Below are 15,492 nucleotides of genomic sequence, written 5' to 3' on the forward strand. Positions count from 1 at the left end.
TCCAAATATTGAACACTGATATGAAATGATGGATATTTGCTTTAAATGTGTACAGTGGGGTTTCTTGTGGTTGCCACTGACCATCTCAAACTTGCATATGATACTTCATACACTTGTGCTCAATGTGCCTAAATGAGGTGGGATCCATTTCACTGCTTGCCTGCATACTTTGGTTTTTAGTCCCCTTTTTTCCCCCAGAATATATACAGAACGATGAATAGTTGGCCTGAAATAATCCAGATGTACTTCCAAAGTTTACCACTCAAAATGGTGGCCTAATTCTTGAACCAGAAGCCTTGGGGGTTCTGTGTAGTTATTGGTGTCCATTTCATGTTGGCAATGGCAAAGCCAGTTTCTTTAGCCACCAACTTAATGTAAGTGATCTATTTTATGACCACCTTAGGAAAAAATAAGTAGGCAGAGGCTGGCCATCATGTTTCCATTGAATGGGTTTAATTTGTCGGTCAGCCTCTATGGAGTCTGATCATCACATTGATTTCATCAAATGGGTTTGGTTAAGTTGATCAGCCACTATGGCTTTTTTTTTTCACATTGATTTCAGCAGATGGGTTTGATTTGTCTGTCAGCCCCTGTTGCATCTGAGCATCACACTGATTTCAATGGAAGGGTTTGGTTACATTGGTCAGCCTCCATGGTGTCTTTTTTACATGGATTTCAACAGATGGGTTTGGTTACATTGGTCAGCCAATATGGAGTCTGATCACCATTGATTTCATTGATGGGTTTGGTTATGTTGGTCAGTCTCCATGGCATCTGATCATCACATTGATTTCAATGGATGGGTTTGATTGTGTTGGTCAGCCAATACAGAGTCTGATCATCCGGTTGATTTCAATGATTGGTTATGTTGTTAAGCCTCCATGGCATCTGATCCATCACATTGATTTCAATGGATGGGTTTGGTTTGTTGGTCACCCTCCATGAGGGTTTGATCATCACATTTCAACAGATGAGATTTATGTAGGTAAGCCTCCATGTCATCTCATGATTACATTGATTTCAATGTAATGGGTTTGATTATGTTGGTCAACTAACATGGAGTCTTTCCAACCATCCCATTTGGTTTGATATTTTTGCCATTCGGCCACTATGGCATCTGATCATCACATTGATGCTAATGGATGGGTTTGGTTAAGCTTGTAAGCCACTACGGCTTCCAATCATCACATTGATGTCAATGGATGGGTTTGGTTACATTGGTCAGCCAATATGGCGTCCATTCATTGCTTGATTTTATTGGATTGCTTTGACATTGGTCAGCCACTGTGGCTTCCATTCATCATATTGATCCCCATGGATGGGTTTGGTTTCGTTAGCCAATATGGCATCCAATCATTGCCTTTTATTTTAATGGATGGGTTTGACGTTTTGGGCAGCCAACATGGAGTCTGACCTTTGCATTGGTTTGAGTTTTTTTGATGGTCAGCCACTATGGCGTCCAATCATCACATTGATGTCAGTGGATGGGTTTCGGTACATTTGGTCAGCCACTATGGCACCTAGTCAACACCTTGATTTTGAATGGATTGGTTTGACGTTGGTCAGCTATTTATGGCATTCAGTCATCACATTTGATGTCAATGGATGGGTTTGGTGACATTGGTCAGCCACTATGGCTTCCAATCATCACATTGATGTCAATGGATGGGTTTGGTCAGCCACTATGGCGCCCAGTCAACAGCTTGATTTTAATGGATGGGTTTGACATTGGTCCGCCACTATGGCTTCCAATCATCACATTGATGTCAATGAATGGGTTTGATAATGTTGGTCCGCCACTATGGCTTCCAATCATCACATTGATGTTAATGGATGTGTTTGGTCATGGTCAGCCACTATGGCTTCCAATCATCACATTGATGTCAATGGATGGGTTTGGTCATGGTCAGCCACTATGGCTTCCAATCATCACATTGATGTCAATGGATGGGTTTGGTTATGTTCAGCCACTATGACTTCCAATCATCACATTGATGTCAATGGATGGGTTTGGTCATCCACTATGGCGCCCAGTCAGCACCTTCATTTTCATGGATGGGTTTGACGTTGATCAGCCATTATGGTGTTCGATCATCACATTGATGTCAATGGATGGGTTTGGTGACACTGGTCAGCCACTATGGCGCCCAATTATCATCTTGACTCTAATGGATGGGTTTGAAGTTGGTCAGCCACTATTACGTTCAATCATCACATTGATGTCAATGGATAGGTTTGGTTAGGTTGGCCAGCCTTCTATGGCATCTGATAATTCTGCTGCTTTCAACACCAACCACTAGAGAGGCGCCATTGAGTCAAATGAATTGCCTTGGAGTAATTTAGTAAAACACTGGTTCTTCAATGGTTTCCAACACCCTTTGTAGGTAATCACATGTGCCTTTTTATCAGCCCCATCTGCCCCCCTACACTACTTCCAACAAAGCAGGTCAAGGCTTCAGTCTATGGCAGGAGCCATCTTACACCCATCTCCACAAAATGGCTGACTTTTATCCTACTTCCTGTCCAAACAGGAAGTGATTATCTCCAGGACTGCAGCATGTTAATGCTAAGAAGACAAAGGCTATTAATGAGTCTTTCCTGTCTGGCTCTCAAAGGGTGTACAGCCCCCCTCCTTGTTCACCACCCCCCCCCCCCACCTTTTGGACAATGAAGTCTCCCCAATCTCTGAGGGTGTCCCCCTTCCCATTCTCCCAGTGACCCCATTGCTGATGGTGGAGATGGAAGGGGTGGGTCTTTGTACATCACCTGAGTTGTGGGGTAAATGTAGAGAGTGTCAATCACAGGCAGAGCTCAGAGCTGGGAAGGAGCTACAGATGGCGGCTGTGCCTTAGAGAGCGCACTCAGCTCTCCGCATTCCCTTCTCCACTTCCACCCAACTTTGCCGAACTTTGGGCCCCTCCCGGGAGCCCCTTGCCTCCTGGCACCCCAGCTGTGTCCCTCGGGGAGCCCTGCGCCCCTGAAATCCGCGCATTTTCGACCTTTTTCCCCCCGTCCCCGATCCGGAGAGGGAGAGGAGAGCCGAGGAGTCCGCTCGTTGTTTTCCAGCTTCATGGCGTTCCTCCATATTTGAGCGCAGCCCGACTCCGGCTTCTCCGGCTCCGCGCCCCTGCACCCCTCTTCCGCACCCCTGCACCCCTCCTCCACCATCGCACCCCCAGGTTTTACCCCCATTTTTCTCATTTTTTTCACATTTTCGGACGTTTACCGCTAATAGGATTTGCAATGCTCCCGGGAGCCGACCCCCCCTTGGATTGAACAGGTGAGCTCCGGCACTCCATCCATCCTCTTTTTTTGCTGGATTTCGGGGTTTTTGGGGTTTTTCGGCCACTTTTCTGCCCGATGACGCAATCGTGAAATGTATTTATTCCGGGGCGAGGCAGCAAACTTTTGCATCGGCTTTATCATCCGGCATTAAAGTTGTGATTTGGGGGAGCACCCCTGAGCAAGATTTTTTTTTTTTTTTAGGGGTTCCCTGTCTTTGTCCCCCCCTCCCCCCCTGGGTTGGTGTGCTTTGTGTCAGTCCCGATCGGAGATCCAGGCAAGGGATCGGAAGGGAGACTATAGAGCGAGCATGGGGGGATCTCACCTTTCTTTCAACTTTTGACAGCAAATACCTGGACCCCCCATCCCCCACCTACACACCTGAACCCTAAACCAATCCAAGATGATGAGGAAGAAGGAGAAATCCGGGGAGGAGGAGGAAGGATCTGCTCACAGCAATGCATCCAGGTAGGACATTGTATAACTTTGTAACAACTTTCCTGTCCTATAGAGACTGCTGACCTGCTCCCCATGGGCCCCCACTTCCAGGACACCCCCACATTTTAGGACACATTTTCTTTTTCCTCTTTTTCTCTCCAGCTCTGACCTTGACATCCCTCATTGCCACACCCTAATTTTTCCTGCTAATTTTGGAAACTTGGAAAGTCTAGGAAAGGGCCCTCCATAGACTCTGACACTGAGCCCCCACCATACATCTCCTCTCTTTTACCATCAATTCTCTCATTTTCATCCTTTTTTCATGCCTCTTCACACATGACCTTGTGCTTTTTTAGCCTCCACTGCATTGCACCATTTTTTGTTCACTTCACAATTTCAGAAGTTTTATTTTGCACACCAGGCCACAGTGAAGCCTCGGTGTAAATTATGTCAAATTAATCCATCCAATGATCTCTGGGGGCGAATAGGGGATGTCTGTGCTCCCTTGTCACAGACCTGCTCTCATTTATTTTCCTTTCTTCCTTTATGATACATTCAGTTACTCATTTTGATACGTTTATTGACATTTTATATTAGCTGTTTTTTTTTTTTTTTTGCATTATTTCATCACCAGCTTACACCAAAGTGCATATACATGTGTGTGTATGTATGTGTGTATGTATGTGTGTGTGTATATATATATATATATATGTGTGTGTGTGTGTGTGTGTGTGTGTGTGTATATATATATATATATGTGTGTGTGTGTGTATATATATATGTGTGTATGTATATATGTATGTATGTGTATATATATATATATATATATGTGTGTGTGTGTGTGTGTGTATATGTATGTATGTGTATATGTATATATATATATGTGTGTGTATATATATATATGTATGTATGTGTATATATATATGTGTGTGTGTGTGTATATATATATATATATGCTAAAATATACACACACACATATATAATAAATATATATATACACACATATGCTATTTAATACATTATTTGCTTACAGTTTTGTGATATTTTTCCTGCTTATTTTACTGTATGTTTAGAACTTAAAGCATCAAATATTGGTTAGAATTTGTTACATTTATAGATTATTTTGTATAACCACCTAGTGCATGTTTGCTGATTTTATGTCAGAGATATTGTGCCAAGTATATGGGTATTATAAAAAAAAAATATTTAGCATGCCAAGTGTAAGGGTAATGGATATTTAGCATGCCAAGGGTATTTAAAACATAATTTCAGGGGGCCCAGTGTATGGGTATTTTATAATAAATATAAAGGTGCTCAGTGTATGGGTAATATATATTAGATGTAAAGGTGCTCAGTGTATGGGTGTTCAATAAATAATTTAAAGGTGCCCAGTGTATGCATATTGAAAAAATTTAAAGGTGCCCAGTGTGTTTTAAAATATAATTTAAAGGTGCCTAGTGTATGCATATTTACAAAAAATTAAAGGTGCCCAGTGTATGCATATTTAAAAAATAATTTAAAGGTACCCAGTGTATTTAAAAAAAATAATTTAAAGGTGCCCAGTGTATAGGTATTTTAAAACAATTATTTAGGTGTCAGTGCATGGGTATTTTAAATCATTTTAAGGTGCCCATTGTATGAGTATTAAAAAATAAATAAAGGTGCCCAGTGTATATATATTTAAAAATAATTTAACGGCGCCCAGTGTAAAGTTTACCCACCAAAAGGGCATTAAAAAACATGATTTAAAAGGTACGTTTGTATACTGATATTAATAAAAAAAAAAGGGGGGGGGGTGTCCAGTTAATGGGTATTAAAAGAAGATATAAGGATGTTTTGTTTACAGGTATTACAAGAAAAAAAAAGTCCTCTGTATATGGTTATTTAAAAAAAAAAAAAGTGCCCTGTACATGGCTAATAAATAAATAAAAAGTGCCTGTATATGGGTATTTAAAAAAATATATATATATTTTTTTACAGTATATAGTATTGGTAAATGGGTATCACATCAAAATACTGTTGAAACTATATACTGTATTATGCAAAAATATTTTTGTGATACTCGTATACGAATACTATAAGCTGTACATACATACTGCAAACATATATACACTTTGAAACCTACTTCCACCTATCATTTTAAGAGCGTTCCATTGTTTTGGACCTATTCTAAGTTATTCCACTAGTTTGTCTATGGATCTATTATCTGCTGATGGTTTATTTATAGTGATGTTTATACTTGGACAATATTTTTTTTTCCTGATGATTTTATTGATCTTATTATTTTAGAATTTATATTCACTAAATAAACATATTAAACAGTGTTGTTTTGCTTTTCTTTATTTTTTGTTTTGAACATTTTTGATAACAGCAAGGCAATCTAGGTTATTTTTTATTTTCTTTGAAGTTTCGTCCACTTGTTTAGATGTTGTATTTGGCACTTTGTAGTAGTTTTGCTTCCTGTGTTAGGTGTCATTTTCTCAGCCTCACACTTTACAACCACATGTGATTCTACTAAAATCATCTTGGAGCTGAATTACTGGTGTTTTGTGACCCTCAAAGGCCAGGTACTCAGAGCATACATGGTATATTACTCACATGATTGGGTTGAGGGTTCATGTAGGTAAAGAGTTAATGGTTGAAGTATATATGTATGTTTTGCAGCAGACAGACGTCATTTGGGGCTGTATGTATGTGTATTGGTATACAGATTATTGAGATATATGTACTCTTGGTGTACAAAGCTGTGTTTAAAAGACATATAGACAGTTTCTTTTTAAAAAAAACAAAACAAAAAAAAAACAACAAAACAAACCACATAAAATCTAATGCACAACTGTCACCATTTTTAATCACAAGCGGATTCAGATGGTCTGCTTCACTATAAACGTTCCAAAAAAAGGCAAACCAGACGCATTTTTGCTGCGTTCTTCCCTCTATAACCCCCTGCTTGCAGTACATTTTGTGACTGGCAGCCATTTTAGGAAAATGCCTTGGATAAAATAGTAGCTATTTCGTTAAATACTCGTGTTTTTTTCATATCTACGTTATTCCTAAAAGAAGGATGCTGAGCAGTATGGGGTGATCAGTGAATAGAATTGGGTGCCGTGTGAAAATGTGAAGGAAGAGGATAAAAAAAACAGGATTTTAGCGTTTTCTATTTGAGTCACAAAATGGCTTTTCCTTTGTGCTGCAATGCTTGGCTGACATTCTGCGAGCTCTGTGTGCACTCCACAAGCAGGAGGAGGAAGTTGCTTTCTAGGAGTTCAAAGGCCATCTTGTGCCTTCCGTGGATCTGATTGGTTAGTCTGATCCCTTGGTAACTGTGGGCGTCATAGGCTTGGGCTGCGCCCGCCCCCGGTGTGATGTCACTCCGGCACAGCACTCCCTTTTTGGCAAGAAAGACCAAGCTGGCCGGGAATAGACTGTGTGCTCAGCTCAGCCTGCTTTCCTTTCACTTGATCGGGGGAAATGTTCAGCTCTGCAACTTCTTTTCCAACACAGATTTTCTAAATTGCTCATTTGTAACAAATCGCCTGAAACATTCTTACTGCTGTCGGAGCTCGCTTGGGATATTGTCTGCGTCATTGATGGCCAGCATGGTACAGCAATCTAATACTGCTGACTAAAGAAATCAAAGATATTATTATTATTATACAGAATTTATATAGCACCAAACTTATTATTTATTTCAGGTACTTCTATAGCGCTGTCAATTTACGCAGCACTTTACATATATATTGTACATTCACATCAGTCCCTAACCCTCAAGGGGTGCACAATCTAAGGTCCCTAACTCACATCCATACATACACATACTAGGGACAATTTACACAGGATCCAATTAACCTCCCAGCATGTCTTTATATATGTGTGCACACATTATACAGTTCCCATTGAACCAGCACTTGTCAAAATATAGGGCAGCACAGTGGCTAAATGGTTAGCACTTCTGTCTGGCAGTACTCGGGTTGTTGGTTCGAATCCCAACCACGGCACCTCCTGCCTGGATTATACATGTTCTCCCTGTGCCTGTGTGGGTTTCCTCCGGCTGCTCCGGTTTCCTCCCACACTCCAGACACATTATTATTTATTTCAGGTACTTCTATAGCGCCGTCAATTTATGCAGTGCTTTACATATGTATTGTACATTCACATCAGTCCCTAACCCTCAAGGGGTGTACAATCTAAGGTCCCTAACTCACATTCATACATACACATACTAGGGACAATTTACACAGGAGCCAATTTAGACAGGAGCCAATTAACCTACCAACATGTCTTTGGATTGTGGGAGGAAACCGGAGTACCCAGAAGAAACGCACGCAGTCACAGGGAGAACATGCAAACTCCAGGCAGGTGGTGCTGTGGTTGGGATTCGAACCAACAATCCTAGTGCTGCTAGGCGGAAGTGCTAACCATTTAGGCGTATATACAGGATTTATATGACCATCGAACATATTATTATTATACAGGATTTATATAGAGCCAAACATTATTATTATTATTATACAGGATTTATTTATTATTATTATCCAGGATTTATATATATTATTATTATCCAGGATTTATATATAATAATATTATTATTATACAGGATTTATATATATTATTATTATTATTATTATACAGGATTTATATATATTATTATTATACAGGATTTATATATATTATTATTATTATTATTATACAGGATTTATATATATTATTATTATTATTATTATACAGGATTTATATATAATAATATTATTATTATTATTATTATACAGGATTTATATATATATTATTATTATTATTCAGGATTTATATATTATTATTATTATTATTATTATACAGGATTTATATATTATTATTATTATACAGGATTTATATATTATTATTATTATTATACAGGATTTATATAGAGCCAAACATTATTATTATTATTATACAGGATTTATTTATTATTATTATCCAGGATTTATATATATTATTATTATACAGGATTTATATATAATATTATTATTATTAATATTATTATTATACAGGATTTATATATTATTATTATTATACAGGATTTATATAATTATTATTATACAGGATTTATATATTATCATTATACAGGATTTATATATTATTATTATTATACAGGATTTATATAGCACCAACAGTTTTCTCAGCGCTTTACAATATAACGGGAGACAATACAGCAACAATACAGTTCAATACAAGAGGGATAGGAGGGCCCTGATCCTAGGAGCTTACAATCTAAGATATATAAAGCAGTGGATTTGTAAGCAAGGCTGGCCATACTTTATACGATTTTCCTTTTGGATTTACCAAAATTATATAATATGAGGTTAAACCTAAACACTTTCAAATTGTATGCAGTCGGGCAGACCCTTGCACTACAAAGGAAATTGAACAAGGAAATGTATGGCCAGCTTGCCCTGTAGCTTTCTAGTGCATGTGGTGGGACTACACAAGGAGGGACTTGTTAGGCAGCTGGAAAAACAGGTTAGCCAAGTGTGCTGCAAACAGCATATGGTCCATATATAAATCCTGTGTCGGCACTTGTGTCCTGCCTAACAAATGGGTGGGGCTTCAGTTTCCAAACACATGAGATTGATGGATTTAAACTGGCCATACATTATACAATTTTCTTCAATTTTACCTTGAGCCCGGGTGCACACCGATCCATTGCAGCACGCCGTATGTGATTCGCATAGAAACGGCACCGCATTCCTGTGCAAATCGCATGCGATTTCTGTGCGGTGCAATGTGAACCACACATTTTATATGGCTCAAATTGCAACGCATCCGCACCACAAAAAGTGCAGGACCCTTTTTTTTTTTTTTTTTTTTTTTTTTTTTTTTTTTTTTAGCCGTACTAGAATCAGATTGTATGGGTGTGAACATCGCACTGCGTTTTGCGCACTGATTTTGGGGTGACGTTAACTTAAAATACACACCAGTTCGTAGGAACGGGGTTTGATTATGATGCGGTTCAGAAACCGCACTGCATCAGTGTGAACCCGGGCTCAACTATGTAGTGTAAGGGACTGGCTGATTGCATACAAATTGAAAGGGTTTAGGTTTGGCCTCCTATTATGTTTTTTGGTAAATCTAAAGGAAAATTGTACAATGTATGGCCACCTTTAATCATGAAGTGGGGTTGATTTAGGCTCCATGCACATAGGGCATTTTAATAACAATAATTAGCATTTTTGTATTAACATTTTGCTGCGTTTTTTTTTCACCTTTTTTCGAGATTTTTTTGACAAATTATTTTGGGCCAAAAAACCGTCCAAACCGCATTGTGAAAAATTTGTAAACCGAAACGCAGTTTCCCATAGGAATGCATTGAAAACCAATTAATCCGTTCCGGAAGTCAGAAAAAAGTAAAAAAAAAAAAAGTCTTTTATCTGTTCAAAACTTTTTATAAAGTGCACTTTAAAGGTATAAATACTGTACAGAGATGTGATAAAAAAAACTTGTAAATGCATTGAAAACCAATTAATCCGTTCGTATTGCAAAAAAAATTTGTAATCCGAGGCATTGTTTTCAATGGATTTTCATTTGTAAACCGTAAATGACGTTAACCGAGGCGTTCACAAACCGAGGCACGCGCTGTAGATTTTTTGGAACGATTCCACTACTGTTTAGAAAATCGATCGTTTTGGCTCAAAAATTCTGACATTACAGTTCATTTTTTTGCCATAAAAATTTGCATTTCAATCGAAAATAGTCCACTAATGTTTATCAAATCACATGATCGAGCGTATCAAACGATTTTCTAACTGTGTATGGCTGGCATTAGTTTGCAGCAAGCAATGTGTGCTCCATATATAAATCCTGTGTCCTACCTAACAAATGGGGTGGGGGATGGGCCTCAGTTTCCAAACACAGGAGGTTGATTGAATCATGATCCAATCATCCAAACAAGGGTGGGTCATACTATGTGTCAACATGCCCTCCCCACACTCTAAAAAGCTTTGCTAATCACATGTTCTGAGGCTGGCCATACATTATACAATTTTCCAAAACCATATAATAGGAGGTCATACCTAAACACTTTCAGTTTGTGTGCAGTCCAGGGGTGGACTGACAACTCATGGGGCCCCCGGGCAATAGGGGATCATGGGGCCCCTGTGTCCTTGCCCAAACTCAAAAAAGCCTATGAAAAAGGTACCAGGGGCATCTCATGGGGCCCCCTACTGACCTCGGGCCCTCAGGCAGTGCCCGAGTTTCCAAATGGTCAGTCCGCCCCTGGTGCAGTCTGGCATGCTCTTGCACTACATAGTGGAAGGTAACCCCCGGTTCACATCTATGCAGCCATGCGGGCCGTGTTTTGCACGGGCACAAGAGCCCATTCATTTGAATGGACTCCCGTGCCTGTGAGACGCAGGGAAGAAGTCCCTGCACTACTTCCGAAAACGCAGGTCTGCATTCCTCTCTGGCCGCACAGATTTTCATGCGGATCCTCAGCGGCACCACCCGCACAGATGTGAACCTAAGGTTAATCTAAAGGAAATTGAACAAGAAAATTGTATAATGTATGATCAGCTTAAGTAGTTATAATTTGATTTATTTTCAGTCCACATCACCTGTGCGATTTCTGAACACTTTATTGCTACTTGTGAAGATTTTCAACGATTTCTTGCAATTTGCAGTGCGATTTCTATTATATTCTATGTATGTGAAATCGGAGCAAAACTGCTGAAGAAGTCATGCAAGAACTACTTTAGAGCGTGCGCTGCAGCAGATCGCACGTTAGGACACCGACATTCATTCGATGCGATTTCAATTAGCAAATAGCACCGGGATTTGGGGATTGATTTATTAAAACTGCATGGTGCAAAATCTGGTGCAGCCCTGCACAGAAACCAATCAGCTTCCAGGTTTTTGGGGGTTTTTTTGTGTCAAAGCTTAATTGAACAAACTGAAGTTAGAAGCTGATTGGCTACCATGCACAGCTGCACCAGATCTTGCATTCTCCAGTTTCAGTAAGGCTAGCCATACACTATACAATTTTTTTGTCCAACGTCCTTTAGATTTACCTTCAACATGGGCAGCACTGTGGCTAAATGGTTAGCACTACCGCCTGGCAGTACTAGAGTCATTGGTTCGAATCCCAACCACAGCACCACCTTCCTGGGGTTTGCACGTTCTCCCTGTGCCTGCGTGGGTTTCCTCTGGGTACTCCGGTTTCCTCCCACACTCCAAAGACATGCTGGTATGTTAGCTGGCTTCGGTCTAAATTGGCCCTAGTATGTGTATGTATGAATGTGAGTTAGGGACCTTAGATTGTACACCCCTTGAGGGTTAGGGACTGATGTGAATGTACAATATATATGTAAAGTGCTGTGTAAATTGATGGCGCTATATAAGTACCTGAAATAAATAAACAATTAGGGCTTGCCTAATTGGATACAATTGAAAGTGTTGTTGGGTCTGACCTCATATTATATAGTTTTTGGTAAATCTAAACCAGAAAATCGCAAGAAAATTGTATAATGTATGGCCAGCCTAATTCCGGCCATAGACGGTTCGAAAATCAGCCGAAAAAAAAAATTGGATAATTTTCGCACTATTAGTGGGTTAATTGGTCGGCTGTTTTTTTGGGGTTTTTGCACATTTGTTTTTTTCGGTCATGTTGGAAAATTCATGGCCGATTTTCCCGGCAATGATGGGCAAATTGGCCGATCGTTTTACCGATTAAAAAATCCACGCATGAGCCGTGACCTGCAAGGGAAAAACGTTATGTTGTGAACAGGGGCGGACTGACAACTCATGGGGCAATAGGGGATCATGGGGCCCCTGTGTCCTTGCCCAAACTCAAAAAAAGCCTATGAAAAGGTACCAGGGGCATCTCATGGGGCCCCCTACTGACCCCGGGCCCTCGGGCAGTGCCCGAGTTTCCAAATGGTCAGTCCGCCCCTGGTTGTGAACTTTATGATTTGGTCGGCCGATTTTTTTTTTTTTAGCGCTGGTGGTAACGTCGGCCAAACGAACGACCGATTTTTAGGTTTTTTTTTTTTTTTTTTTAAATCGGCCGATGTTTGACCGGTCTATGGCCTGCATTAGGTCTCTTTCACACGGGGCGGATCCGCTTGTTCAGTGGGGGATCTCTCCTCTGAGCAAGCAGATGACAGCTCTGTGTCTGCTCCGCTGCTGCAGAGCGGACACAGAGCTGATCGCTCTCCTCTATGGGCGGTCGGATGAGAATGGATCGCTTGTCCGTTTTTATCCGTTCAGACGGAAGAGGAATTGGATCCCCATCCATCCCTTTTTGGCGGATTGGATGTCGACGGTTGTAAACGGACACATGTCCTTTTACACCCGCCGCTCCATAGAGGAGAATGGAGGTTTCAATCGGGTCCTGAAAAATGAGCAGGCGGACCCGATCGGAAGGTTTGTGTGAAAGAGCTCTAAATCTGCCCCACGGCCTTAAGTCTAGGTTCACACCTAAGCGTTTTCCTGAAACGCACAGCAGTCCATTTAACATGATTTCCTATGGGACAGGTTCACATCTTTGCATTTTCACCCGGTGCGTTTTTTGGAAAGGGTCGGGGACTTTTTTAAACACAACGTTTTGGTTTTATAGACTTCAATGGAGACGCTGCAGAAAAGCATGTAGTGCGTTTTTGATGCATTTTTAATCTGCCTAGCAACAAGAAAAATATAAATGAAAAAAAAATGCATCAAAAATGCGGCCAAAACGCAATGCAGAAACGGCTCAAACGCAAACTGCATAGGTGTGAACCTAACCTAAATCCGCCATGAGACCTTTAGCAGCTCATCTCCTTTCATTTGATGGCTCATGAATGTGTTCAGTAGTCCCATGGTTCTTCTGTGCTGTTTTTATTCTCGGAGGTTTGTCTTTTGCCGACACACACATCCTACTTCCTCTACACAATTCTATGTTCTCCGAGATACGAATATTCAGAAACCGCAGTTTCCTCCTGTGTGTTGTGAAATTTACCCTCCTAGACCTGCATACATTGTACACATTCAAGTTGTGGCAAACTGATAACGACTTACTTTTTGTGCGCTTTCTTCTAGGTACATATATGTGTGCGCACAGCATACAGTTCCCATTGAACCAGACACTTGTCAAAATATAGAGCAGCACAGTGGCTAAATCAGTGGTTCTCAACCTGTGGGTCGCGACCCCTTTGGGGGTCGAACGACCCTTTCACAGGGGTCCCCTAAGACCATCAGAAAACACATATTTCCGATGTGTAGAGAGCAGCTACTGTGTAGAGAGCAGCTACTGTGTAGAGAGCAGCTACTGTGTAGAAAGCAGCTGCTGTGTAGAAAGCAGCTGCTGTGTAGAAAGCAGCTACTCTGTTAAAAGCAGCTGCTGTGTTGAAAGCAGCAGTATTGGAGGTAAAACGACACTCATGAATTATAATTACTGGGTACATAATTTTATGATTGGGGGTCACCACAACAGGAGGAACTGTATTAAAGGGTCACGGCATTAGGAAGGTTGAGAACCACTGGGCTAAATGGTTAGCACTTCTGCCTGGCAGTACTAGGGTTGTTTGTTCGAATCTCAACCACGGCACCTCCTGCCTGGATTATGCATGTTCTCCCTGTGCCTGTGTGGGTTTCCTCCGGGTGCTCCGGTTTCCTCTCACACTCCAGACACATTATTTATTTCAGGTTCTTATATAGCGCCGTCAATTTATGCAGTGCTTTACATATATATTGTACATTCACATCAGTACCTAACCCTCAAGGGGTGTACAATCTAAGGTCCCTAACTCACAATTATATACAAGGGCCAATTTAGACAGGATCCAATTAACCTACCAGCATGTCTTTGGAGTGTAGGAGGAAACTGGAGTACCCGGAGGAAACCCACGCAGGCACAGGGAGAACATGCGAACTCCAGGCAGGTGGTGCTGTGGTTGGGATACAAACCAACGACCCTATTACTGCCAGGCGGAAGTGCTAACCATTTAGCCACTGTGCTGCCCCACATGCTGGTAGGTTAACTGGCTCCTGTGTAAATTGTCCCTAGTATGTGTATGTATGAATGTGAGTTAGGGACCTTAGATTGTACACCCCTTGAGGGTTAGGGACTGATGTGAATGTACAATATATATGTAAAGTGCTGCGTAAATTGAAGGCGCTATATAAGTACCTGAAATAAGTGCTGCGTAAATTGATGGCGCTATATGAGGCTAGGTTCACATCTGCGCTGGTGGTGCCGCTGCGGATCCACATGAAAATCCGTGCAGCCACACCACCTGCACAGAGGACTGCGGACCCGCGGGTGGGAGCCATTAGTTCTAATGGCATGCCACCCACACTGGAAAATGCAACCCTACTGGGAACAAAGGTTCCCCTGTGGGCTGCGTTTTCAGAAGTAGTCCTCTTCTCTGCATGTCACTGGGCACGGGAGCCCATTCAAATGAATGGGCTCTCGTGTCTGCTCAAAGCACAGCCGCATAGATGTGAACCGGGCTAAGTACCTGAAATAAATAAAATACCAGTTTGCTTCCAAAACACAAATTTAGGCTGGCCATACACTACAATTTTCTTGTTAAATTTCCTTTAGATTTACCTTCAACTATGTAGTGCAAGGGCCCCTCTGGCTGCACACAAACTGAAGGTGTTTAGGTTTGGCCTCCTATTATATGGTTCCGATAATTCTAAAGGAAAATTGTATACTGTATGGCTAGCCTTACACTCAAAGGGGGGAGAGTTACTTAAACTAGAGGGTGCAAAATCCGGTGCAGCTCTGCAAAGAAACCTGCACTCTATGGCTAGCTTAAAGGA

The 15,492-nt window shown here is 41.0% G+C and overlaps 1 protein-coding gene across 2 annotated transcripts in view; it reads left to right on the forward strand.

The window, feature by feature from the left end:
• Positions 1-2,787: 2,787 nt before the first annotated feature.
• Positions 2,788-15,492, forward strand: part of CHD2 (chromodomain helicase DNA binding protein 2) — a 122,682-nt gene continuing 109,977 nt past the window's right edge. For both annotated transcript variants that reach the window (XM_089653101.1, XM_089653102.1), the window contains exons 1-2: positions 2,788-3,280; positions 3,629-3,750. In XM_089653101.1, the coding sequence (XP_089509227.1) occupies positions 3,686-3,750 (65 nt within the window). In that variant the 5' untranslated portion in view covers positions 2,788-3,280; positions 3,629-3,685. The remainder of the gene's footprint in view (positions 3,281-3,628; positions 3,751-15,492) is intronic.

Source organism: Staurois parvus, unplaced genomic scaffold (genome assembly GCF_062004578.1).
Source record: "Staurois parvus isolate SC_StPar_1 unplaced genomic scaffold, SC_StPar_1.0 ptg000698l, whole genome shotgun sequence".
In the NCBI taxonomy this organism is placed as follows: domain Eukaryota; kingdom Metazoa; phylum Chordata; class Amphibia; order Anura; family Ranidae; genus Staurois; species Staurois parvus.